Below are 24349 nucleotides of genomic sequence, written 5' to 3' on the forward strand. Positions count from 1 at the left end.
GAACAAGTAAGACCTTGTCTCAAAAAAGAAAGATTGAGTCTCGCTCTGTTGCCCAGACTGGAGTGCAATGGTGCGATCTCAGCTCACTTCAGTCTCCGCCTCCCAGGTTCAAGCAATTCTCCTACCTCAGCCTCCCAAGTAGCTACGATTACAGGTGCCTGCCACCATGCCTGGCTAATTTTTGCATTTTTAGTAAAGACGGGGTTTTAATATGTTGGCCAGCCTGTTCTAGAACTCCTGACCTCAAGTGATCCACCCACCTCAGCCTCCCAAAGGGCTGGGATTATAAGCATGAGTCACTGTGCCTGGCCTGAGTCCATGTTCTTTATCATTACTGCCTCCCTAGAATATTTTTATTGAAAGGAATATGAAATCCTTAATAAATACCTCAGTGTTTATACTTTTAGGAAGGAGGCAAATATAGTATTACTGTTTATAATTTTACAGGAAAAAGGGAAACTGAGGCAACAAATTATGAGAAGAGACTTAAAACTCATTTTAAAAAGTACAATATAAGTAGATGAACTAGGAAAAAAAAAAATCCTAGTAGTCAGGTCAAATGACTCCAAATTATGATTATGCTAGTTGGCTAGTAACAGCCACAGGTGTTGCTTTGCAACTCACAGATGGCCCTCCAGGTTTCATATTGTTAATTCTCTTTGTATAAATACTGACCTACAAATAAGGTTCCAGGTTTTGAAAGACAGTAATTTTAAATAAAAGCAAGGAAAACAAAAGTGTTTAAGGTTGACTTAACATAGAAGTCAGATCTGTTATCTTTCCACCCAAAAATCTCCAGAAATGGTTACTTTATATACTCTTCTAATACATATCTTCCCTCCAGAAAAAAGAGTTAATATTGCAAACTAAAACTGATAACGAAATTCTTTGAAAAGCAGTAAGAAAAAGGTGTCTGCTCTGCAAATGAGTATTTTACATAAGAAAACTGAAAAACAGCCCAGGAGCGGTGGCTCAGGCCTATAATTCCAGCATTTTGGGAGGCCAAGGCAGGCAGATCACCTGAGGTCAGGAGTTCGAGACCAGTCTGGCCAACATGGCGATACCCCATCTCTACCAAAAACACAAAAAATTAGCCGGACATTGGGGCAGGCACCTGTAACCCCAGCTACTTGGGAGGCTGAGGCACGAGAATCGCTTAAATCCAGGAGGCGGAGGTTGCAGTGAGCCAAGACTGTACCACTGCACTCCAGCCTGGGCAACGAGAGCAAGACTCCATCGCAAAAAAAAAGAAAAAGAAAAAGAAAACTGAGAAAGAAACAAAAGGTTGTTTGGCTGTTCCCATTGCAGTGGTAACACCCTAACATTTCTGTCTGGCCACAAAGGAGAAATCTGTGATCCACCTAGATCTCAATTAGAAACCAAGTGGATGACAAGATTTTCTTCTAGTTCCCCTCCCCTTACATGCCACAGGGCATTCTCCATTTGTTACCTCTCACTAGGCACCTTAGAAAAAGCTAAGCAGGAATTTAAATTGGAAGCTTTTCTTTCTTTCTTTTCTTTCTTTTTTTTTTTTTGAGACAAGGTCTCATTCTGTTGCTCAGGCTGGAGTACAATGGCATGATCTTGGCTCACTGCAACCTCCGCCTCCTGGGTTCAAGTGATTCCCCTGCCTCAGCCTCCTGAGTAGCTGGGATTACAGGTGTGAGCCACCACGCCTGGTTAAGTTTGTATTTTTAGTAGAGGTGGGGTTTCTCCATGTTGGTCAGGCTGATCTTGAACTCCCGACCTCAGGTGATCCGCCCACCTCGGCCTCCCAAAGTGGTAGGATTACAGGCATGAGCCACCACACCCGGCCGGCAGCTTTTCTTAAGAGTACTTTTTAGAAATGGGGTCTCACTCTGTCACCCAGGCTGGGGTGCAACGACACAATCATAGCTTACTGCAGCCTTGAAGTCCTGGGCTCAAACAATCTTCCTGCCTCAGCTTCCCTAGTAGCTAGAACTATAGGCAAGCACCACCATGCCTAACTAATTTTTAAATTATTTGTAGAGACAGGGTTTGGCTATGTTGCCCAGACTAACCTTGAACTCCTGGCCTCAAGTGATCCTCCCACCTTGGCCTCCCAAAGTGCTGGGATTATAGGCATGAGCCACTGTGCCTGGCCCACATGTAGCTCTTAAAAGTTAAATTAGCCGGGTGTGGTGGCTCACGCCTGTAATCCCAACACTTTGGGAGCCGAGGTGGGCAGATCATGAGATCAGGAGATCGAGACCATCCTGGCTAATACGGTGAAACCCCGTCTCTACTAAAAATACAAAAAATTAGCCAGGCGTGGTGGCGTGTGCCTATAGTCCCAGCTACTCGGGAGGCTGAGGCAGAAGAATGGTGTGAACCCAGGAGGCAGAGCTTGTAGTGAGCTGAGATCGCGCCACTGCACTCCAGCCTGGGCGACAGAGCGAGACTCAATCTCAAAAAAAAAAGGTAAATTAGAGGCCAGGCGTGGTGGTTTATGCCTGTAATTCCAGCACTTTGGGAGGCTGAGGCGGGCAGATCACAAGGTCAGGATATCGAAGCCATGCTGGCTAACACAGTGAAACCCCGTCTCAACTAAAAATACAAAAAGTTAGCCGGGCATGATGGCAAGCGCCTGTAGTCCCAGCTACTCGGGAGGCTGAGGCAGGAGAATCGCTTGAACCTGAGAGGAGGCTGCAGTGAGCCAAGATGGTGCTACTGTACTCCAGCCTGGGCGAGAGAGTGAGACTCCATCTCAAAAGAAAGAAAGAAATAAATAAGTTAAATTAAAACTATAAGGTCAGCAGCTCAGTAGTATTAGCTATATTTCAAGTGCTGAACAGTCATACAGCTACTGTACTAGACTGTACATTTTCATCTTTCCATCAGATCTACTGGACAGTGCTGGTTTAGACAGAGTAGTTTACCCATTATGTACCTTCAGGAAAATATAAATCAAACTACTGATTTACCAGGTATTCAACATGCCAAAATTAGAATTTCCGATTATTAGCAAATATTTGTATAGTAATTATATTACTTTTGCAAAACGATTGGCCTCTGTGATACAACTGAAAATTATTATGTGATTATGCCAAGCTTCTAAAAAATAGTGTTTTTTTTGTTTTTTTTTTTTTAAGACAGAGTCTTGCTCTGTTGCCCAGGCTCAAGTGCAGTAGCACGACCTCGGCTCACTGCAACCTCTGCCTCCTGGGTTCAAGTGATTTTCCTGCCTCAGCCTCCCAAGTAGCTAGGATTTCAGGTGCCCGCCACCAGGCTTGGCTAAATTTTGTATTTTTAGTAAAGACAGGGTTTCACTATGTTGGCCAGGCTGGTCTCGAACTCCTGACTTCAGGTGATCCACCCAGCTCGGCCTCCCAAAGTGCTGTGATTACAAGAGTGAGTGAGCCACCATACCGGGCCAAAAATTTAAAACGTAAAGTAACAATCACTTGAAATTATGAACTTCAGAGCTTTAAAAATATTTCTGCCATCCAATGTCCTTCAACCAATGAACAGATAAACAAAATGTGATATATCCATAAAATGCAAAATTATTCAGTCATTAAAAAGACATTGATAGGTGCTAAAATACAGATAAACCTTGAAAACATGCTAAGTGAAAGAAGTCAGACATAAAAGGCCACATACTGTCTGATCTGCTTATATAAAATGTCAAGAAAAGACAAATTCACAGAAACACAAAGCATACTAGTGGTTATGAGGGACTGAGGGAGGGTAGAATGGAGAATCACAGTTAATGAAAAGGGTTTTGGTTTTTTTTGAGACAAGAGTTTCACTCTTGTTGCCCAAGCTGGAGTGCAATGGCGCCGTCTTGGCTCGCTGCAACCTCCGCCTCCCAGTTTCAAGCGATTTTCCTGCCTCAGCCTCCAGAGTAGCTGAGTAGTAGGTGGGCACCCACCACCACAACTGGCTAATTTTTTTGTAGTTTTAGTAGAGAAAGGGTTTCACCACGTTGGCCAGGCTGGTTGCAAACTCCTGACCTCAGGTGATCCACCCACCTTGGCCTCCCAAAGTGCTGGAATTACAGGGGTGAACCATTGCGCCCAGTCGAAAAGAGGGTTTTTTTTTTTTTTTAAATCTGGAACTGTGAGTTTCCCAGAACCAGAATTACTTTCTCCATAGGGTACAAAGTTATAGTTGACCATAAGAAAAATTTGCATGAGATTTGAAAAGTGACAGTCAAGGAGCAAACACTTTAAATATTCTGAAATTCATTGTGAGGTGGTTTCTTTTTTGGGGTGATGGAAATATTCTAAAATTATACAGTGGTGATGTTTGCAAAACTCTGTGGATACACTGAAAATCACTGAATTGTACATGTTGCAAGGATGAATTTTATGGTATATGGATTATGTCATTAAAGCTGTTTAAAAAATTATGCCAATAATTAAAAAAAACATATTTTTAAAGGACTTTCCCTATATCGATTTGGCAAAGATTTAAAAGACTAGTACCTGGCGGGGCGTGGTGGCTCACGCCTATAATCCCAGCACTTTGGGAGTCCAAGGCGGGCGGATCACCAGGTCAGGAGATTCAGACCATTCTGGCTAACACGGTGAAACCCGTCTCTACTAAAAATATAAAAAATTAGCCAGGCATGGTGGCACGCGCCTGTAGTCCCAGCTACCCAGGAGGCTGAGGCAGGAGAATCTCTTGAACCCAGGAGGCACAGGTTGCAGTAAGCCGAGATCGAGCCACAGCACTCCAACCTGGGCAACAGAGCAAGACTCCATTTCAAAGACATAAATAAATTAAACGACTGGTACCCAAAGTTGGTAAAGATATGGGAAAACAAGAGTTCCCATTCATTGCCGTAGAGACATACTTTGGAGCATAGTTTCTGAGGGTAATTTTATAATATAAAACAAAATGTTCAAAAATCTATTCCTTTGGCTTAATATTTTCACTTTAAGAAATTTATTCTAGGCTAGGTGTGGTGGCTCATGCCTGTAATCCCAGCACTTTGGGAGGCAGAGGAGGGTGGATCACTTGAGGCCAGGAGTTTGAGACCAGCCTGGCCAACATGGTGAAATCCCACCTCTACTAAAAATACAAAAACCAGCCAGGTGTGGTGGTGCATGCCTGTAATCCCAGCTATTCGGGAGACTGTGGAATGAGAAGCTCTTGAACCTGGGAGGTGGAGACTGCAGTGAGCCAAGAGTGTGATGCTGTACTCCAACCTGGGTGACAGAGGAAGACTCTGTCTAAAACAGGAAAAAAAAAAAGAGACAATCAACAAGGAGGTGGTTAAAAAAACTACGCTACAGGCTGTGCACAGTGGCTCATGCCTAGGGAAGGTTGAAGCAGGAGGATCCCTTAAGCCCAGGAGTTCAAGAACAGCCTAGGCAACATAGTGAGACCTCATCTCTACAAAAAACTTATTTATTTATTTATTTTGGAGATAGAGTCTCACTGTGTCTCCCCAGCTGGAGTGCAATGGTATGATCTTGGCTCACTGCAACTTCCACCTCCTGAGTTCAAGTGATTCTCCTGCCTCAGCCTCCCAAGTAGCTAGGACTACAGGTAAGCACCACCATGTCCGGCTAATTTTTGTATTATTAGTAGAGACAAGGTTTCAACATGTTGGCCAGGCTGGTCTTGAACTCCTGACCTCAAGTGATCTGCTCGCCCCGGCCTCCCATAGTGGCGGGGTTACAGGTGTGAGCTTCCACACCCAGCCTCTACAAAAAATTTTAAAAATGACTGGGTGTGGTGGTGTGTGCCTGTAGTCTCAGTTACTTAGGAGGCTGAAGTGAAAGGATTGCTTAAGCCCAGGAGATTGAGGCTACAGTGAACCAAGATCATGCCACTGCACTCTAGCCTGGGTGACAGAGCGAGACTCTGTTTCAAAAAAAAAACCCAAAAACAAATACAAATACAAATACAAAAAAAACCTATGCTACAGTCAAACAACAAAATACTATGCAGTTATTAGCACAAAGCAGACTTATAAGTAGTGTACATAGAAGAAAAAAAGTAGTGTACGTGGAAAGATGTTCACAATATATTAAGTGAAAAACAGGAAACTGCTTTGCACAATAGCATGTATAATATGACCTCATTTTTATTTCTTTTTGTGTTTTTGAAGACAGGGTCTTGCTCTGCTGCCTAGGCTGGAATGCAGTGGTGCGATCTCAGCTCACTGCAACCTTTGCCTCCCAGCCTCAAGCAATCCTCCTCCCACCTCAGCCTCTCAAGTAGCTAGGACTATGGGTGCGTGCCACTATGCTTGGCTAACATTTTTTTAAAAATTTGTAGCAGGCCGGGCGCGGTGGCTCAAGCCTGTAATCCCAGCACTTTGGGAGACCGAGGCGGGTGGATCACGAGGTCAGGAGATCGAGACTATCCTGGCTAACATGGTGAAACCCCGTCTCTACTAAAAATACAAAAAACCAGCCGGGCGTGGTGGCGGACGCCTGTAGTCTCAGCTACTTGGGAGGCTGAGGCGGGAGAATGGCGTGAACCCGGGAGGCGGAGCTTGCAGTGAGCCGAGATCACGCCACTGCACTCCAGCCTGGGAGACACAGCGAGACTCCGTCTCAAAAAAAAAAAAAAAAAATTTGTAGCAATGAGGTCTCACTATATTTCCCAGGCTGGTCTCAAATTCATGGGCTCAAGTGATCCTCCCACCTTGGCCTCCCCAAGTGCTGGGATTACAGGCGTAAGCCACTGCGGTGGCATGACCTCTTTTTCTTTTTTTTTTGAGATGGAGTCTTGCTCTGTCGCCCAGGCTGGAGTGCAGTGGCGCGATCTCAGAACACTGCAAGCTCTGCCTCCCGGGTTCATGCCATTCTCCTGCCTCAGCCTCCCAAGTAACTGAAATTACAGGTGCCCACCACCACACCCGGCTAATTTTTTGTATTTTTAGTAGAGACGGGGTTTCACCGTGTTAGCCAGGACAGTCTTGATCTCCTGACCTCATGATCCACCTGCCTCAGCCTCCCAAAGTGCTGGGATTACAGGCGTGAGCTACCACGCCTGGTCTATGACCTCATTTTCTAAAAAGTAAGTTTGTGGGCCGGGCGCGGTGGCTCACGCCTGTAATCCCAGCACTTTGGGAGGCCGAGGCGGGAGGATCACGAGGTCAGAAGATTGAGACCGTCCTGGCTAACACGGTGAAACCCCGTCTCTACTAAAAATACAAAAAATTAGCCGGGTGTGGTGGTGCGTGCCTGTAGTCCCAGCTACTCGGAGGCTGAGGCAGGAGAATGGTGTGAACCCAGGAGGCAGAGCTTGCAGTGAGCCGAGATGGTGCCACTGCACTCCAGCCTGGGCGACAAAGCGAGACTCCGTCTCAAAAAAAAATAAAATAAAATAAAATAAAAAGTAAGTTTGTATATGTGTAAATTCTGCAAAAATATTTACACCAGACAACAATATTTACACCATCTCTGAGTAATGAATAATCGCTTTCTACATTTCTTATTGTTTAGATCTTTTTTTTTTTTTCTTTACAAAAAGCATACATAACTTAAAATTTTTCTTTTGTTTTTTCTTTGAGATGGAGTCTTACTCTCTCACCCAGGCTGGAGTGCAGTGGCACGCTCTCGGCTCACTGCAACCTCCGCCTTCTGGGTTCAAACAATTCTCTTGCCTCAGCCTGAGTAGCTGGGATTACAGGCGCGCACCACCAAGCCTGACTAATTTTTGTATTTTTAGTAGAGATGGTTTCACCACGTTGGTCAGGCTGGTCTCAAACTCCTGACCTCATGATCCACCCACCTCAGTCTCCCAAAGTGCTGGGATTACAGACGTGAGCTGCTGTGCCTGGCCAATTATTCTTATTTTATGTAATTTTTTTTTTTAGAGATGGGATCAGGCTTTGTTGTCCAGGCTGGCCTCAAACTCCTGGCTTCAGGCGATCCTCCCACTTTGGCCTTCCAAAAGTATTGGGATTACAGGTATGAGCTACCACATCTGACCTTAAAATTATAAAATACATTATCAAAAGCCATACATGTTATATATAAGATAATTGGGAAAAAAACCTTCAAGCAAAGAAATTATAAAGTAAGAAAGGGAAAGTGTGTCCTTAACCCTACAAAATTCCATCCTTTGAAGTAGCCAAGGCCGGGCACAGTGGCTCATGCATGTAATCCTAGCACTTTAGGAAGCTGAGGCCGGCAGATGATCGCTTGAGCCGAAGAGTTCATGACCAGCTGGGCAACATGGTGAAACCCCATCTCTACAAAAAAAAAAAAAAATACAAAGTGGGAGAATCACTTGAGCCCGGGATGTTGAGGCTGCAATGAGCCCTGACTGCACCACTGCACTTCAGTAAGATTCTGTCTCCAAAAATAAAAATAAAAAAGAAGTAGCCAATGTTAATGTTTTGGTCCTTTCATATCATTCTCTTCATATATACAAATATAAATGCATACATATAATTTTGTTTTCTCTAAACTGAGATTACACTAAATATATTTTATATACAACCTAAATTTCTTCTCAGTAACCTATATGTAAATATCTTCTTCCATGTTAGGACGTTTATATTTACATCACTCTTCTTAAACACTACCTACTATTTGATGTTATTGTTTGGATTGCTTTTTTAGTCAGAAAAGGTGAAGCTATTTCTGTTAAAATAAAAACATAACTATGCAACCCATTAGTCTTGAGTGCCCCCTACTGGAGGCTCTTCACTAATATTAACAAAAGGCTAAATTACGATTAATTTAAGCAAGAAGTAATTCAAACATAGGGCACTATGCTTTTCAGCATATGGCAAAAAATCTGGAAATTAAAAGAAAAAAGTATGCTTTAAAATTATTTTACTGAGAAAGTTCTTTATTTACTTATGATGCATTACAGGTATGTGCTAAAGTCTCTCCAATTAAGGCAAAGACAAAGAAACCAAATTTAGCAGTCTGACTTTACATCTTACTACCAGACAAATGTGTGTATTTGTGTCAGTGGTGAGATGGGGACTCAGGGTGGGAAGTAATGGCGAACAGGTAGTTAAAGAGGAGTGAGGTAAAACTTTAAAAAAAAAATCTCTTCCTTTCTGAACTGATATATACTTCTCTCCTCACATTTCAAATCTTCAAGAGGTATTTAGCTCTACCTCAAAGCACCTAGGTTGTTTACACTAGGTAATGTTTCGATCCATCTGAATCTGTGATTACATACCACATAATAATCAAAGACTCAGAGTAGAAGAAAACCAGCGATATTGGAAGAGTTAACCTGAAAAACATCCAAAGTATATTTAAACAAAGAAGACACTGCAAGTAACAAAGGTGGCACTTCTTTATCAAACAAAATCCTTTTTTTTTTCTCGAGATGGAGTCTTGCTGTTGCCCAGGCTGGAGTGCGATGGCGCGTTCTCCGCCCACTGCAACCTCTGCCTCCTGGGTTCAAGCGATTCTCCTGCCTCAGCCTCCCGAGTAGCTGAGATTACAGGGGCATGCCACCACGCCCGGATAATTTTTTGTATTTTTTTTTTTCAGTAGACACAGAGTTTCACCATGTTGGCCAGGCTAGTCTCAAACTCCTGACCTCATGATTCACCTGCCTTGGCCTCCCAAAGTGCTGGGATTACAAGCGTGAGCCACTGCGCCCAACCACAAAGTCCATTTTTAAAAATGACATATTAATTATGCTTGTTTTCCAGAAAAACTGACACTTATGACCAGAATTTTTTAATAGAAACCAAAACCAAACTGAAACTTTACTCAAAACTGCATGTCAGGCAAATGCTATTTTGATATTTCTAGACATTAACATTTTATACAGTCTTGACTTTGTTCTAAAATTCTCTTCACTAGTTAATACTTACAGCTAATCTGTGATTATTTGCAAGGCTGATCATTTGCTGGGCTAGGCCATTTAATAACCGAGTACGAAGAGACAGGTCATCTAGGTCATGACGAAACGGAAAAGCAATACCATCCACTATCACTAGTCGAACCTAAATACAGAAGAGATAATATTAGATTTTGGTATCAAAAATAAAATAATAAAAATGACATCCAAAAACCATAGTCCGTTACAGGAAAAAATCTTAAAACCCAGGGCTTTATTTCCAACTGTCTAAAAAATGGCTTTCTTTTGAAAAGTTACAAAGCTATTCACCCAATACTTTCTGCGGTAATCACTAAAAGTTAAAATGGACTCTGCTTTGATAATTTCTCAACTTTAAAAAAGTAATTCAAAGGCCAGTCACGACAGCTCACACCTGTAATCCCAACACTTTGGCAGGCCGAGGCAGGTGGATCACGAGGTCAGGAGTTCAAGACCAGCCTGGCCAAGATGGTGAAACTCCATCTCTACTAAAACTACAAAAATTACCTAGGCGCAGTGGCAGGCACCTGTAACCCCAGCTACTCGGGAGGCTGAGGCAAGAGAATCGCTTGAACCCTGGCAGCAGAGGTTGTGCCACTGCACTCCTGTCTGGGCAACAGAGTAAGACTTTGTCTCACAAAAAAAAAAAAAAAAGTAATTCAAAAAGAAAAAGGAATAATTATAATTTTCTTTTTTCTTTTTTTTGAGACAGAGTCTCGCTCTGTAACATAGGCTGGAGTGCAGTGGCGTGATCTCGGCTCACTGCAAGCTCCACCTCCCGGGTTCACAGCATTCTCCTGCCTCATGAGTAGCTGGGACTACAGGCGCCTGCCACCACACCCGGCTAATTTTTTTGTATTTTTTAGTGGAAACGGCGTTTCACTGTGTTAACCAGGATGGTCTCAATCTCCTGACCTCGTGATCCGCCCACCTTGGCCTTCCAAAGTGCTGGGATTACAGGCATGAGCCACTGCGCCCAGCCGAATAATTATAATTTTCTTATAACTTGCCACTGTACACAGTCTTTACTGATAAAAAGCACATTTAAAGTATTTACAAAACATTCGGAAAAGGGGTAAAGAAAAAGTCTTGGTAAAACAACAAATTTGTCAATTAAACACACCAATTTTACCTTCGGGGTTCCTTTTATGTTTCTTGAAAAAAAAAAAACAAAAAACAAAAAAAAAAACACCCCTTCAGGCTGGGCGCAGTGGCTCAAACCTGTAATCCCAGCACTTTGGGAGGCCGAGGCAAGTGGATCATGAGGTCAGGAGTTTGAGACCAGCCTGGCCAACATGGTGAAGCCTTGCCATGTACTTCAGCGTGGGGGACAGAGTAAAACCCTTTCAAAAGAAAGCCCTCCCAAAGCAAAACATAAACAGCGAGGTTAGAAGAATAAACCAATATATAAACCTTAAGATCACAAAATCAAAAAGCATCTAGAAACTAATCGAAATGTAAACAAACAAAAAACCCCAATGCTGTTTTTTTTTTCTATCTAGTGAGGGCTAGATTAAAGAAGAGGTTTTTATGAAGCAATGTCTAAGTCAGTCATTTTTTTTAAAGTATTTGTTTCTTCATTTAGAAGTATTAACTGACACATCCTTTCCTATATGCTAGTTACTGTTCCAGGCATTGGGGATGATATAGTAAATAAGAGAGAAGAATATAGTAAATAAAAGAGAAGGTCCCTGCTCTCTTGGAGTTTATGTTTTAGTGGAGTAAGGTACCATTAATATGCAAACAAACACACGAATAAGGTAATTTCCAATAATTATAACGAAATAAAACCGGACGAAGTGATGAAGAATAGTTGAACACTAATAAAAAGCACAAAAATGCAAAAAAAAGTGGCATTATAAAGATGGTGAAAAGGACACTTATTTACAGTATGACAGCTGATATAAAAAGGCAGAACATGACCTTGTTCATCCTTAGCTGGGAATGTGTGCACAGGTTGATTCGACTTTTCATGACTCCACACATGACCAATGCTCTGTGTCCCCCCAATATTCGTAAGTTGAAGCCCTATCTCCCAGTGTGACAGTATTCGGAGAGAGGGCCTCTAAGGTAGTAATTAATGTAAAATGAGGTCACGAGAATAACATCCTGATTTGAGAGGATTCGTGTCCTTGAAGAACAAGACACCAAAGAGCTCACTCCTCTTCCTTTCTACCCATGAGGACACAGCAAGAAGGTGGCCATCTACAAGCCAGGGAGAGAGCTCTCACCAGAGACCAATCAGCCAGAACCTTGATCTTGAGGTTCTAGTCTCCAGAACTGTAAGAAAATAAAATTTCTGTTGTTCAAGCCACTCGAGACTATAGTATTTTTGTTATGGTAGCCTGAGGTGACCACAACAGATTTTAGTATAAAGATATGAGGTATGGTGGGTTGGGGGGTGAGAGAAGTGAGATACTACTATAACAAATACCTAAAATGTGGAAGTGATTTTGAAATTGGGTAATAAGCAAAGGCTGGAAAAGTTTTGGGGCACATACTGAAAATATGGACATTAAGGGCAATTCTGGTGAGGCTTTTTTTTTTTTTGAGATGGAGTCTCGCTCTGTTGCCCAGGCTGGAGTGCAGTGGCATCATTCTCAGTTCACTGCAACCTCCATCTCCCTGGTTCAAGCAATTCCCCCGCCTCAGCCTCCCCAGTAGCTGGGATTACAGGTGCCCGCCACCACGCCCAGCTAATTTTTTTGTATTTTTAGTAGAGATGGGGTTTCACCATGTTGGCCAGACTGGTCTTGAACTCCTGACCTCAGGCACTCTGCCCGCCTCAGCCTCCCAAAGTGCTGGGATTACAGGCGTGAGCCACCACGCCCGGCTATTCTGGTGAGACTTTATACAGAAATGAGGAACACGTTATTGAAAACTGAAGGAAAGCTGGTGCTTAGTATAAAGTGGCAAATAACTTGGCTGACTGTGTTCTAGTATTTTACGGAAGGTAAAACTTGTGAGAAATGAAATTGGCTATTTATCTCAGGAGATTTCTAAGCAAAGTGTACAGGAAGTGGCTTGGTTCCTCCTAGATCACTTATAGTAAAAATGAAAGAGGAGACAGATGAATTGAAGAAGGAATTGTTCAGCAAGAAGGAACCAGAACTTAGAGATGTGGAAAATTCTCAGCCTATCCATATTGCTAAAAATAAGAAAGCTTGCTCTAGAGGGAAGACCAAAGGTAGGGTTGAACAATCACTCTATAAATAGATTATCCATGATGTTAATCAGCCATCTCAGCAGATGCCAGTGACAGATAAGGGATTATAACAGCAGAAACACTGCTAGTTTGAAGTAAAGAAGACAGAGAAAGTAGGAAAGAATGAAAGAAGACTGTTGGACTTCCTTGATTCCACAAGACAAAACCATTAGCTACTGGACTGTGAATGTGCCCTATTCCTCAAGAAAAGGAAAGAATGATGCCAAAGGGGATCATAGATCCTCAGAGCTGCCACTCTTTACATATGCCCAGGGGGCAATGCTATGTTTTTCTTGGTTTCAGAGGGTGGGGCCCTTGCAGAGAGAGGAAGGGACAGGGTCACCCCACAGAGCAGTAGGGTGACTCTGCTACTGCAGTGGGCCTGGAAGGCAGAGCATCAAAGCAAAGGATGATTCTTTTTATTATTATTTTTTTGAGACAGAGTCTCACTGTTACCCAGGCTGGAGTGCAGTGGAATGATCTCATGTCACTGCAACCTCCTCTGCCTCTTGGGTTCAAGTGATTCTTCTGCCTCAGCCTCCCGAGTAGCTGGGACTACAGGCACGCGCCACTATGCCTGGCTAATTTTTGTATTTTTAGTAGAGATGGGGTTTCACCATATTGGCCAGTGTGGTCTCAAACTCCTGACTTTGTGATCCGCCTGCCTCAGCCTACCAAAGTGCTGGGATTACAGGCATGAGTCACCGTGCCTGGCCAGCAAAAGATTATTCTTGAGCCTTATGGTCTAATGAAATTTGCCTTGCTAGGGACCCATAATCCTTTAGGGAATGTTCATCCTATGCCTGTCCTACTATTGTATTTTGAAAGCATATAAGTTGCCTGATTTCAAACGTTCACAGCTGGAAGGGAATTTCACCTCAGGATGAATTATAACTTGAATCTCACCAATCTCTGATTTAGATAATATTTAGATGAGGCCTGGGACTTTTAAGAGTTGATGATGGAACCAGTTAAGACCTTTGGGACTGTGTGGATGGAATGGATACAAGAAAAACATGAATGTGGTGGGTGGGGGGGCAAGGGGCCAGGGGCAAACTTCTGGGAACTCAATTGTGTCCACTTAAAATTCGTATGTTGAATCCCTAAACCCCAACGTGAATGTATGAGGAGAAAGGACTTCTAAGGAAGTAATCAAAGTTAAATAAGTTCATAAACATGGGACCCTAATAGCCTCCTTGTAAGAAGAAACATCAGGGTCCGGGCACGGTGGCTCACGCCTATAATCCCAGCACTTTGGGAGGCCGAGGCGGGCGGATCACAAGGTCAGGATATTGAGAACATCTTGGCCAACATGGGGAAACTCCGTCTCTACTAAAAATACAAAAATTAGCCAGGCATGGTGGCACGCACCTGTAGTCCCAGCTACTCTGGAGGCTGAGACAGGAGAATCGCTTGAATACGGGAGGCGGAGGTTGTAGTGAGCCGAGATCACACCATTGCACTCCAGCTTGGGCGACAAAAGCAAAACTCTGTCTCAAAAAAAAAAAAAATTAAGAAAAAAAAAAAAGAAGAAACACCAGGGAATTCACTCTCTCCTTCTTTTCCTCCCTATCATATGAGGACACAAAGAAAAGATGGCTGTCTGCAAGCCAGGAAGAAAGCCCTTGCCAGAAACTGAATCAGCTAGAACTTTGATCTTGAACTTCCAGGCTCCAGAACACCAAGAAAATTAATTTCTACTGTATTTATTTATTTAATTTTTATTTATTTATTTTGAGACAGTCTCTCTGTTGCCCAGGCTGGAGTGCAGTGGCACGATCTCGGCACACTGCAACCTCTGCTTCCCAGGTTCAAGAGATTCTCCTGTCTCAGCCTCCCAAGTAGCTGGGATCACAGGCGCATGCCACCACACCAGGCTAATTTTTGTGTTTTTAGGTAGAGATGGGGTTTTGCCATGTTAGCCAGACTGGGTGACAGAGCAAGACTCTGTCTCAAAAAAAATTAATTAATTAATTAAAATAAATAAATAGAATAACAAAGAGATGGCATTTTCCATGCAGAATCCTGGCAAAAATATTCATAAGGTCAGGATGATGGGTAACAGGCATTCTCATATATTATCAGTAAGAGTAGAAATTGGTGCAATCTTTCTGAAGGGCGATTTGTGTTCAAGAAAAAATTATTCTAACACTTCTTAAAACAGTAAGGAGACCATATTCAAGACTATTCCAATAGGGGTATCACAATAGGGGAGAGAGATTGGGTTCAAATCAGAATACAAAGACAAGTGGGGATTCACAACCAAGAGCAAGGTGAAGGGGTCAGTGAATGAACAATTACTAACAGTGAGACATCAAGGGTAGGGAAATTCTTGCTAAACTGACCAAACAGGATTCTTACTAAAGGCAGGCCAGCCAGGTGAGCAGCCTGGCCAACATGCAAAACCCTGTTTCTACTAAAAATACAAAAAAAAAAAAAAAAAAATTAGGCGGGGATAATGGCGCATGCCTGTCATCCCAGCTACTTGGGGGGCTGAGGCAGGAGAACTGCCTGAACCCGGGAAGCAGAGGTTGCAGTGAGCCAAGATCGCGCCACTGCACTCCAGCCTGGGTGACAGAGCAAGACTCCATCAAATCAAAAAAAAATAAACAAACAAAATAAAGGCAGGCCAAGGATTTAAATATCAAAGGTGGGGAATGAGGAACGTGATCAGATATCAAAGGTGCTCAGACTATCAAATGTGAGAGATTCTCTATGAAGCTTAGCAGATTTCTTTGCTAAGACTGGGCTGGGTAGGCCAAAGACAGGATGGGGCCAAGTTCGGTCAAAGACAATCTTTGTCACTGACAATGTTTATCAAAATTAAAGGGCCAGGCACAGTGGCTCATGCCTGTAATCCCAGCACTTTGGGAGGCCGAGGTGGGAGAATCACTTAACCCTAGGAGTTGACTCCATTTCTACCAAAAAAAAAAAAGGTGATACATGATGGCATGGTAGCTCAATGTAGCCTTGAACTGCTGGGCTCAAGCAATCCTCCCACCTCAGCCCTGCTCCACCCAGCCCTTGGTAGCTGAGACTACAGCTACACCACACACGGTTAATTTTTTTTTGGTAAAGACAATGTCTTACTATGTTGCCCAGGCTGGTTTTGAACTACTGGGCTCAAGTGATCCTCCCACCGTGGCCTCCCTAAGTGCTGGGATTACAAGTATGAGCCACTGCACCTGGCCAATAGTGATCAACTTTGGGGGGAGGCACTAGAAAACAGTAGCAGAAGGAAGTTTTTATTCTTCATTTCATACTTTTCTATACAATATGGTTTGACAGGAGCTATTCCACTATTACTGGAAATGAAACTTCTATATTATTTCAATTTCTTACTCTGGGCATAAACTATATATACATATACATATACATACACAAAACAAATATAAATATAAATAAATTGTAGGTCAAGGAAGGAAGAGGTCTTCTCAATTGGCTTTGACTTTGATTTTATGCTATTGTACTGGTTATTTTTTCATGCTTATCAAACACCTCAAAAAACTGTTGTTTAGTTACATTTCAGTAGTCTGACTCATACCTTTGAGTGTTCTGAAAGGAAATCTGGAAGAAGATAAACTTGTGCCAGTAACTCTGTGTAGTCACGACAGCGAAAATAATAAATATGGGAAAGAATATTATCAAGAGTGAAATCCTCCAAAGCTTTTCGGTGTTCTGAAACAACAAAACAATCTTAATTAGTTTTACCTGTTTGGATGTGCTGGCAATTGTAAGAAAACAATACTTTTTAATAACAAAATGTTCTCCTTTGTATAACAAAATTCTTTAACAGAAAGATGACAAACTGTAGCAAAATTACCATAAACTATCAGTTCACAATTTCTGATCTCTCTCTTAATTTGTTTAGAGGTAAAGGTCTCACTCTGACGCCCAGGTTGGAGCACAGTGGCACAATCATAGCTCAACGCAACCTTGAATTCCTAGGCTCAAGGGATCCTCCTGCCCTAGCCTCCCAAAGCACTGGAATTACAGGCATAAAGCACTGTATCCAGCCCCTTGAATTTTTTTTTTTTTTTTCAGATAAAGTCTCACTCTGTTGCCCAAGCTGGAGTGCAGTGACATGATCTCAGCACACTGCAACCTCTGCCTCTTGGGCTCAAGCGATTGTCCTGCCTCAGCCTCTTGAGTAGCTGGGATTATAGCCACTCCCCACCACACCTAGCTAATTTTTGTATTTTTAGTAGAAACGGGATTTCACCATGTTGGCCAGGCTGGTCTTGAACTCCTGACCTCAAGTGATCAGAGCCGCTTCAGCTTCCCAAAGTGCTGGGATTACAGGCATGAGCCACCACACCCAACCTGATCTTTTACTTTCACATTTTCCACTGTTTCCTATTAGGCAATGTAAAATTATTTATAAACATATATAACCAGTATTTTAATGCCTGCCTTTTCATATTTCTAGTCACTGGCTTCACTGAACAGAAGTAACATAATGGAAGTTTCTCTTTCTTGTTTTTTTCTATAGGACTACAAATTAAGAGTTAATGGCAGCCTGGACAACATGGCAAAATCCCATCTCTGCAAAAAATACAAAAATTAGTCAGGTGTGGTAGTGTGCAACTGTGGTCATAGCTACTCAGGAGGTTAAGGTGAGAGGATCGCTTGAGCCTGGGAGGTCAAGGCTGCAGTAAGTTGTGATAGCCACACTGTACTCCAACCTGGGTGACAGAATGAAACTCCGTCTCAAAAAAAAGAAAAAGAAAAGTTAGGAAAAAATGTTCAAATGAAGCATTTTTTCTCTTGAATGCTGTAGTACAATTTGATATTTAATAGCAACAATTATATAAAATCTTTCTTGCTTTGATGTTTAAAACAAACAGTTTGAGGCCGGGAGCAGTGGCTCACACCTGTAATCACAGCACTTTGGGAGGCTGGGTGGGTGGATCACTAGGTCAGGAGTTCAAGACCAGCCTAGTCAACATGGTGAAACTCCATCTCTACTAAAAATATAAAAATTAGCCTGGTGTGGTGGTGCACACCTGTAATCTCAGCTACTCAGGAGGCTGAGGCAGGAGACTTGCTTGAACCCAGGAGACGGAGGTTGTAGTGAGTCAAGATCTCACCATTGCACTCCAGCCTGGGCGACAGAACAAGACTCTGTCTCAGAAAAAAAGAAAAACAAACAAACAAACACAACAGTTTGGTTTTACATCTATTTCAGAGAAAAACCAATAGAGTTACTGCATTTTCTCTTTTTTTTTTTTTTTTTGAGACAGAGTCTCCCTCTGTCCCCCAGGCTAGAGTGCAGTGACGCAATCTCAGCTCACTGCAAGCTCTGCCTCCCAGGTTCATGCTATTCTCCTGCCTCAGCCTCCCAAGCAGCTGGGACTACAGGCACCAGCCACTACGCCCAGCTAATTTTTTGTATTTTTAGTAGAGACGGGGTTTCACTGTGTTAGCCAGGATGGTCTCCATCTCCTGATCTCGTGATCTGCCTGCCTCGACCTCCCAAAGTGCTGGGATTGCAGGCATGAGCCACCGTGCCCAGCCAGTTACTGCATTTTAAAATGTACTTAGCCAGGCACGGTGAAACCCCGTCTCTACACGGTGAAACATGCCTGTAATTCTAACACTTTAGGATGCCAAGGCAGGCAGATCTCTTGAGCCCATGAATTCAAGACCAGTCTGGGCAACATGGCAAAATTCCGTCTCTATAAAAAATGCAAAAAAAAAGTAGCTGGGCATGGTGGTGCCCACCTGTAGCCCCAGCTACTTAGGGGGCTAAAGTCAGAGGATCATCTGAGCCCAGGGAGGTCAAAGCTGCAGTGAACTGTGATCATGCCACTGCATTTCGGCCTGGGTGACAAAGTGAGACCGTTTCAAAAAAAGTAAAATATTAAAAATAAAATGTACTTAAATTTTAACTCTCAAAAAACAAGAAGCTATATTTTAGAACGGAAAATATTTCCTATTGCAAATATACACGTAACAAGAGTCAAATTTTCACCAAAACAATGCCAACTTAATCAATCTCATATCAATCATTTAAAAACTTTAGGCCAAGTGTGGTGGTTCACGCCTGTAATCCAGCACTTTGGGAGGCCAAGGCAGGTGGATCACGAGGTCAAGAGATTGAGACCATTCTGGCTAACACGGTGAAACCCCATCTCTACTAAAAATACAAAAAATTAGCCAGGCATGGTGGCAGGCACCTGTAGTCCCAGTTACTCGGGAGGCTGAGGCAGGAGAATGGCGTGAACCCGTGAGGCGGAGCTTGCAGTGAACTGAGATTGCGCCACTGCATTCCAGCCTGGGCAACAGAGTGAGACTCTGTCTTAAAAAATAAATAAGTAAATAAATAAATAAAAATTAAAACTTTACATCCCAGTGCTATACCTACTCTATTTACGGTAAGGTTTTAAGACACTAATACAAACACACATAGTGGCATGGGTAGCTTTAAGGTATAGGGGAAGAAAAATTTTTTTCCTGCCACCCTCTTAGGTTTCTTGGCTGGAGCCCTGTAAATCGGACTGACAAAAGATGGATTAACAAGAGAAAAACAGTTTATTAATCATGCATAGTGCATGTAACAACACAGGGAAGTCCAGAGATTAGTAACTCAAAAGTTTGGTTAGATTTGGGGACGGGCACAGGTGTTCACACCCATAATCCAAGCACTTAGGGAAGCCAAGGTAGGAGGATCACTTGAGGTCAGAAGTTTGAGACGAGTCTGGCCAACATGATGAAACTCTGTCTCTACTAAAAATACAAAAATTAGCCAGGTATGGTGGCATGCGCCTGTATTTGCAGCTCCCAGCTACTTGGGAGGCTGAGTCAGGAGAATTACTTGAACCTGGGAGGTGAAGGTTGCAGCGAGTCAAGATTGCGCCACTGCACTCCAGCCTTGGCAGCAGAGCCAGATTCCATCTCAAAAAAAAAAAAAAAAAAAGATTTGAGCTTATCTTCCCGAAGGTACAATAAATTTTTAGAGAAGTAACAAGACAAAGGAAAAGAACCATGAATCTCTAAAGGCAGCAAATATTGAAACTAATTGGAGATAAAAGATAGCTAGTAAAATTTGTTATGTACGCTGATAACGGTCTAAAGTTGTCTGCGGTGATTAACTTTTGTCTTCCTGGTAAGAGAGGGAAGATGGGACTCTTCTGTACATTTATATCCTGTATTTAGGAAGGGTAGACAGATTTATCTGTTTCTTCTCAATTGCCTTCAGCTCAAAATAATCCTTATGCCAAAGTGGCTTATTTTGGGGTAGCATATTCTGCTAGGGCCCAAAGGGCTTTCAGTAAGCATGCCGGTCATCAGCAAAATGGGACACTTAGTACCTTCATTAAAAAAAAAAAAAATCCAGCTGATTACACTCATTTAAAGGAAATCTTACGAAAAGCATTTTTTTTAAACTTCTAGAGGAAAGAATAAAGACCGCACATCCAAAAAATAAATAAAACAAAGAAAAAGAAAACCCGTAGCTCACGCCTGTAATCCCAGCACTTCGGGAGGCTAAGGCAGGCAGATCATGAGGTCAGGAGTTTGAGACCAGCCTAGTCAGCATGGCGAAACCCCATCTCTACTAAAAACACAAAAAATTAGCCAGGCATTGTGGCACATGCCCGTAGTTCCAGCTACTCAGGAGGCTGAGGCAGAATTGCTTGAACCCAGTAGGCAGAGATTGCAGTGAGCCGAGATCGTGCCACTGCACTCCAGCCTGGGTAATAGAGCGCGACTCCATCTCAAAATAAATAAATAAAAAAGAAAAGTCACTCCGTAAGCCATTTAATTTATAAGTAATAGAAAAGGGTAAGAACTTGAATATAAATTTCCTTTCTTTTCTTTTGAGAAGGAGTTTCACTTTGGTCGCCCAGAATGGAGTGCAGTGATGCCATCTCGGCTCACTGCAACTTCCACCTCCTGGGTTCAAGCGATTTTCCTGCCTCAGACTCCTGAGCAGTCGGGATTATAGGCACTCACCACCATGCCCAGCTAATTGTTTGTATTTTTAGTAGAGATGGGGTTTCACCATGGCTCCTGACTTCAGGTGATCCGCCCACCTAGGCCTCCCAAAGTGTTGGGTTTACAGGAATGAGACACTGCACCCGGCCTACAAATTACCTTTCAAAAATTGTTTTAGGCTGGGCACAGTGGCTCACGCCTGTAATCCCAGCACTTTGGGAGGCCAAGGTGGGCAGATCACCTGAGGTCAGGAGTTCAAGACCTGACTTGCCTACATGTTGAAACCCTGTCTCTACAAAAAATATAAAAATTAGCTGGGCGTGGCCGGGTGTGGTGGCTCATGCCTGTAATTCCAGCACTTTGGCAGGCAGATCACGAGGTCAGGAGATCAAGACCATCCTAGCTAACGTGGTGAAACCCTGTCTCTCCTAAAAATACAAAAAAAATTAGCCAAGCGTGGTGGTGGGTGCCTGTAGTACCAGCTACTTGGGAGGCTGATGCAGGAGAATAGCGTGAACCCAGGAGGTGGAGCCTGCAGTCAGCCAAGATTGCGCCACTACGCTCCAGCCTAGGCGACACAGCGAGACTTTGTCTCAAAAAAAAAAAAACAAAACAAAACTAGCTGGCCTTGGTGACACATACCTGTAATCCCAGCTACTCAGGAAGAGGCTAAGGCAGGAGAATCGCTTGAACCTGGAAGGTGGAGGTTGCAGTGAACCAAGAGCATGCCACTGCACTCTAAACTGGGCGACAGAACAAGACTCTGCCTTGAAAAAGAAAAAAAAGACCGGCCGGGTGCAGTGGCTCACGCCCGTAATCCCAGCACTTTGGGAGGCTGAGGCGAGAGGATCACCTGGGATCAGGAGTTCGAGACCAGCCTGATCAACATGGAGAAACTCTGTCTCTACTAAAAATACAAAATTAGCTGGGCATGGTGGCACAAGCCTGTAATCCCAGCTTCTCAGGAGGCTGAGGCAGGAGAATCCCTTGAACCTGGGAGGTGGAGGTTGCGGTGAGCTGAGATTGTGCCACTGCACTCCAGCCTGGGCAGCAAGAGCGAAACTTCATCTCAAAAAACAACAACAAAAAATTGTTTTACAGTCACTTTATTTTCACATAACTGAAGGGGTGGCCTGCCCCTTCACACCTGTGGGTGTTTCTCGTTAGGTGGAATGAGAGACTTGAGAAAAGAAATGAGACACAGAGACAAAGTATAGAGAAAGAAAAAGTGGGCCCAGGGGACCGGGGCTCAGCTTACAGAGGACCCACGCCACCACCGGTCTCTGAGTTCCCTTAGTATTTGTTGATAATTATCTTTACCATCTTAAAGATAAGGGAGTGGCTGGACAATAGGATCATTGTAGGGAGGAAATCAGCAGTAGATGTATGAACAAAAATCTCTGTGACATGAATAAGTTTAAAGGAAAATGCTGTGCCTTGAGATGCATATGCAAACATCTCCATAAACCTTTTAGCAGCATTGTTTCAGCCTATCACATGGGGAGAAACCTTGGACAATACCTAGCTTTCCTAGGCAGAGGTCCCTGGGTAGTTGAAATTAAGAGAATGGTGATGACTTTTAACCAGCAAGCTGCCTTCAGGCACTTGTTTAACAAAGACACATCCTGCACAGCCCAAAATCCATTAAACCTTGAGTCACCACAGCACATGTCTCTTGCAAGGACAAGGCTGGGGGTAGGGTCACAGATTAACAGCATCTCAAATACAGAACAAAATGGAGTCTCTTATGCCTACTTCTTTCTATATAGACACAGTAAGAGGCTGATCTCTCTTTCTTTTCCCACACGTAACAAGCACCAAAAAACACCTCCCAAACACTTTAACAATTAGTGCAGTTATGAAATCAGCTATATAATCAAAGCCCCCAAGTCAATCTGCTTAACAATTCAAACATTTCAGACGTGGTTTTTTTTTTTTTTTTCTTTTTTTAAGAGACAGAGTAGTCTCACTGCTGCCTAGGCTGGAGTGCAGTGGCGCAATCTGGGCTCACTGCAACCTCCGACTCCCGAGTTCAAGTGATTCTCCCGCCTCAGCCTCCTGAGTAGCTGAGATTACAGGCATGTGCCACCACAGCTGGCTAACTTTGGTATTTTTAGTACAGACAGAATTTCATCGTGTTGGCCGGGCTGGTCTCGAACTCCTGACCTCAGGTGATCCACCCGCCTCAGCCTCCCAAAGTCCTGGGATTATAGGCATAAGCCACTGCACCTGGCCTCAGACGTGGTTTTCAAAGCTACTTTGGTTTTTGGAAAACCAATATGAAAGCTATTATACATTGAAACGCTTTTAACAACAGCTGCTTATATTAAGGTGTCCAAAACCATTAAATTACACCTGATAAGATGCAGTATGATGACTGAAATACATACATAGGTTTTGTCCCAAAGCTCCTACAGGAAGAAGTGAGGGCCATAAAAGGGGAAGAAAAAAAAGCCAGTCCAGGCTGTGGCATTTCTCATTTTGCAACAGTAGTAAAAGAGTTTAACACTAGTTCATGGTCAAGTCATTAGGCTTCACATCCAAATGGTCTGTTGCTGAGGTCTGAGATGGGCAAAAATGCAAATTGCTTTTACTAATACAGAAAAAAAGAGGATCATTTGCTAACTTACCCTCTCCCTTGTGTTTTTCTGCTATAAGCTGAAGGTGCTGAATGCAGGCAGTAGCAAGGTCTACCACTCTACCAACCATAAAACTTCCCTCTGTATCAATAAAAACTGCTTCACCTGCCACTCCTCCAAAACATTCTGGTATCTGCACATCTACTGCCAACTGCATACTGTCAATAAAAAGATGACAAACAACCAAATCATCATGATGATCTAAGGCAGTGTTTTTGAAACTCTAGATAATAACAAGTTAGGTACCACTAAAGTTTTATAAATGCAAATATGTTCCCCAAGGCAACAGAAATGTCTAACTCTTCATGACTCCAGATATAATGTGAACCAATCGACCATATGTGAATCAACTGGATTGGGGGACAGCATGCCTATAAAACCAAGATTAAGGACATTTTATTTTATTTATTTTTATTATTATTATTATTTTAGACGCAGTCTCGCTCTGTTGCCCAGGCTGGAGTTCAATGGTGTGATCCCGGCTCACTGCAAGCTCCACCTCTTAGGTTCATGCCATTCTCCTGCCTCAGCCTCCCAAGTAGCTGGGACTACAGGTGCCCGCCACCACGTCCGGCTAATTTTTTGTATTTTTTAGTAGAGACAGGGTTTCACCGTGTTAGCCAGGATGGTCTCGATCTCCTGACCTCGTGATCCACCTGTCTCGGCCTCCCAAGTGCTGGGATTACAGGCATGAGCTACCACGCGTGGCCGATTAAGGATATTTTAATTATTTCCAGGCCTCTCAAAATGGAGCTCCTTATTATACATAAATCTACTTACAGAG

At 43.0% G+C, this 24349-nt stretch overlaps 1 protein-coding gene across 3 annotated transcripts in view; it reads right to left on the bottom strand.

The window, feature by feature from the left end:
• RAD51C (RAD51 paralog C) overlaps nucleotides 1–24349 on the bottom strand; it is a 42502-nt gene that overhangs the window by 14236 nt on the left and 3917 nt on the right. For all 3 annotated transcript variants that reach the window (XM_009190371.1, XM_031657515.1, XM_031657514.1), the window contains exons 3-5: nucleotides 23557–23723; nucleotides 16533–16666; nucleotides 9779–9910 (exon numbers count right to left, since the gene is read on the bottom strand). In XM_009190371.1, coding sequence (XP_009188635.1) covers nucleotides 9779–9910; nucleotides 16533–16666; nucleotides 23557–23723 — 433 coding nt within the window. The remainder of the gene's footprint in view (nucleotides 1–9778; nucleotides 9911–16532; nucleotides 16667–23556; nucleotides 23724–24349) is intronic.

The sequence above is a fragment of the Papio anubis genome, chromosome 17, assembly GCF_008728515.1.
Source record: "Papio anubis isolate 15944 chromosome 17, Panubis1.0, whole genome shotgun sequence".
NCBI classification, from domain to species: Eukaryota; Metazoa; Chordata; class Mammalia; order Primates; family Cercopithecidae; genus Papio; species Papio anubis.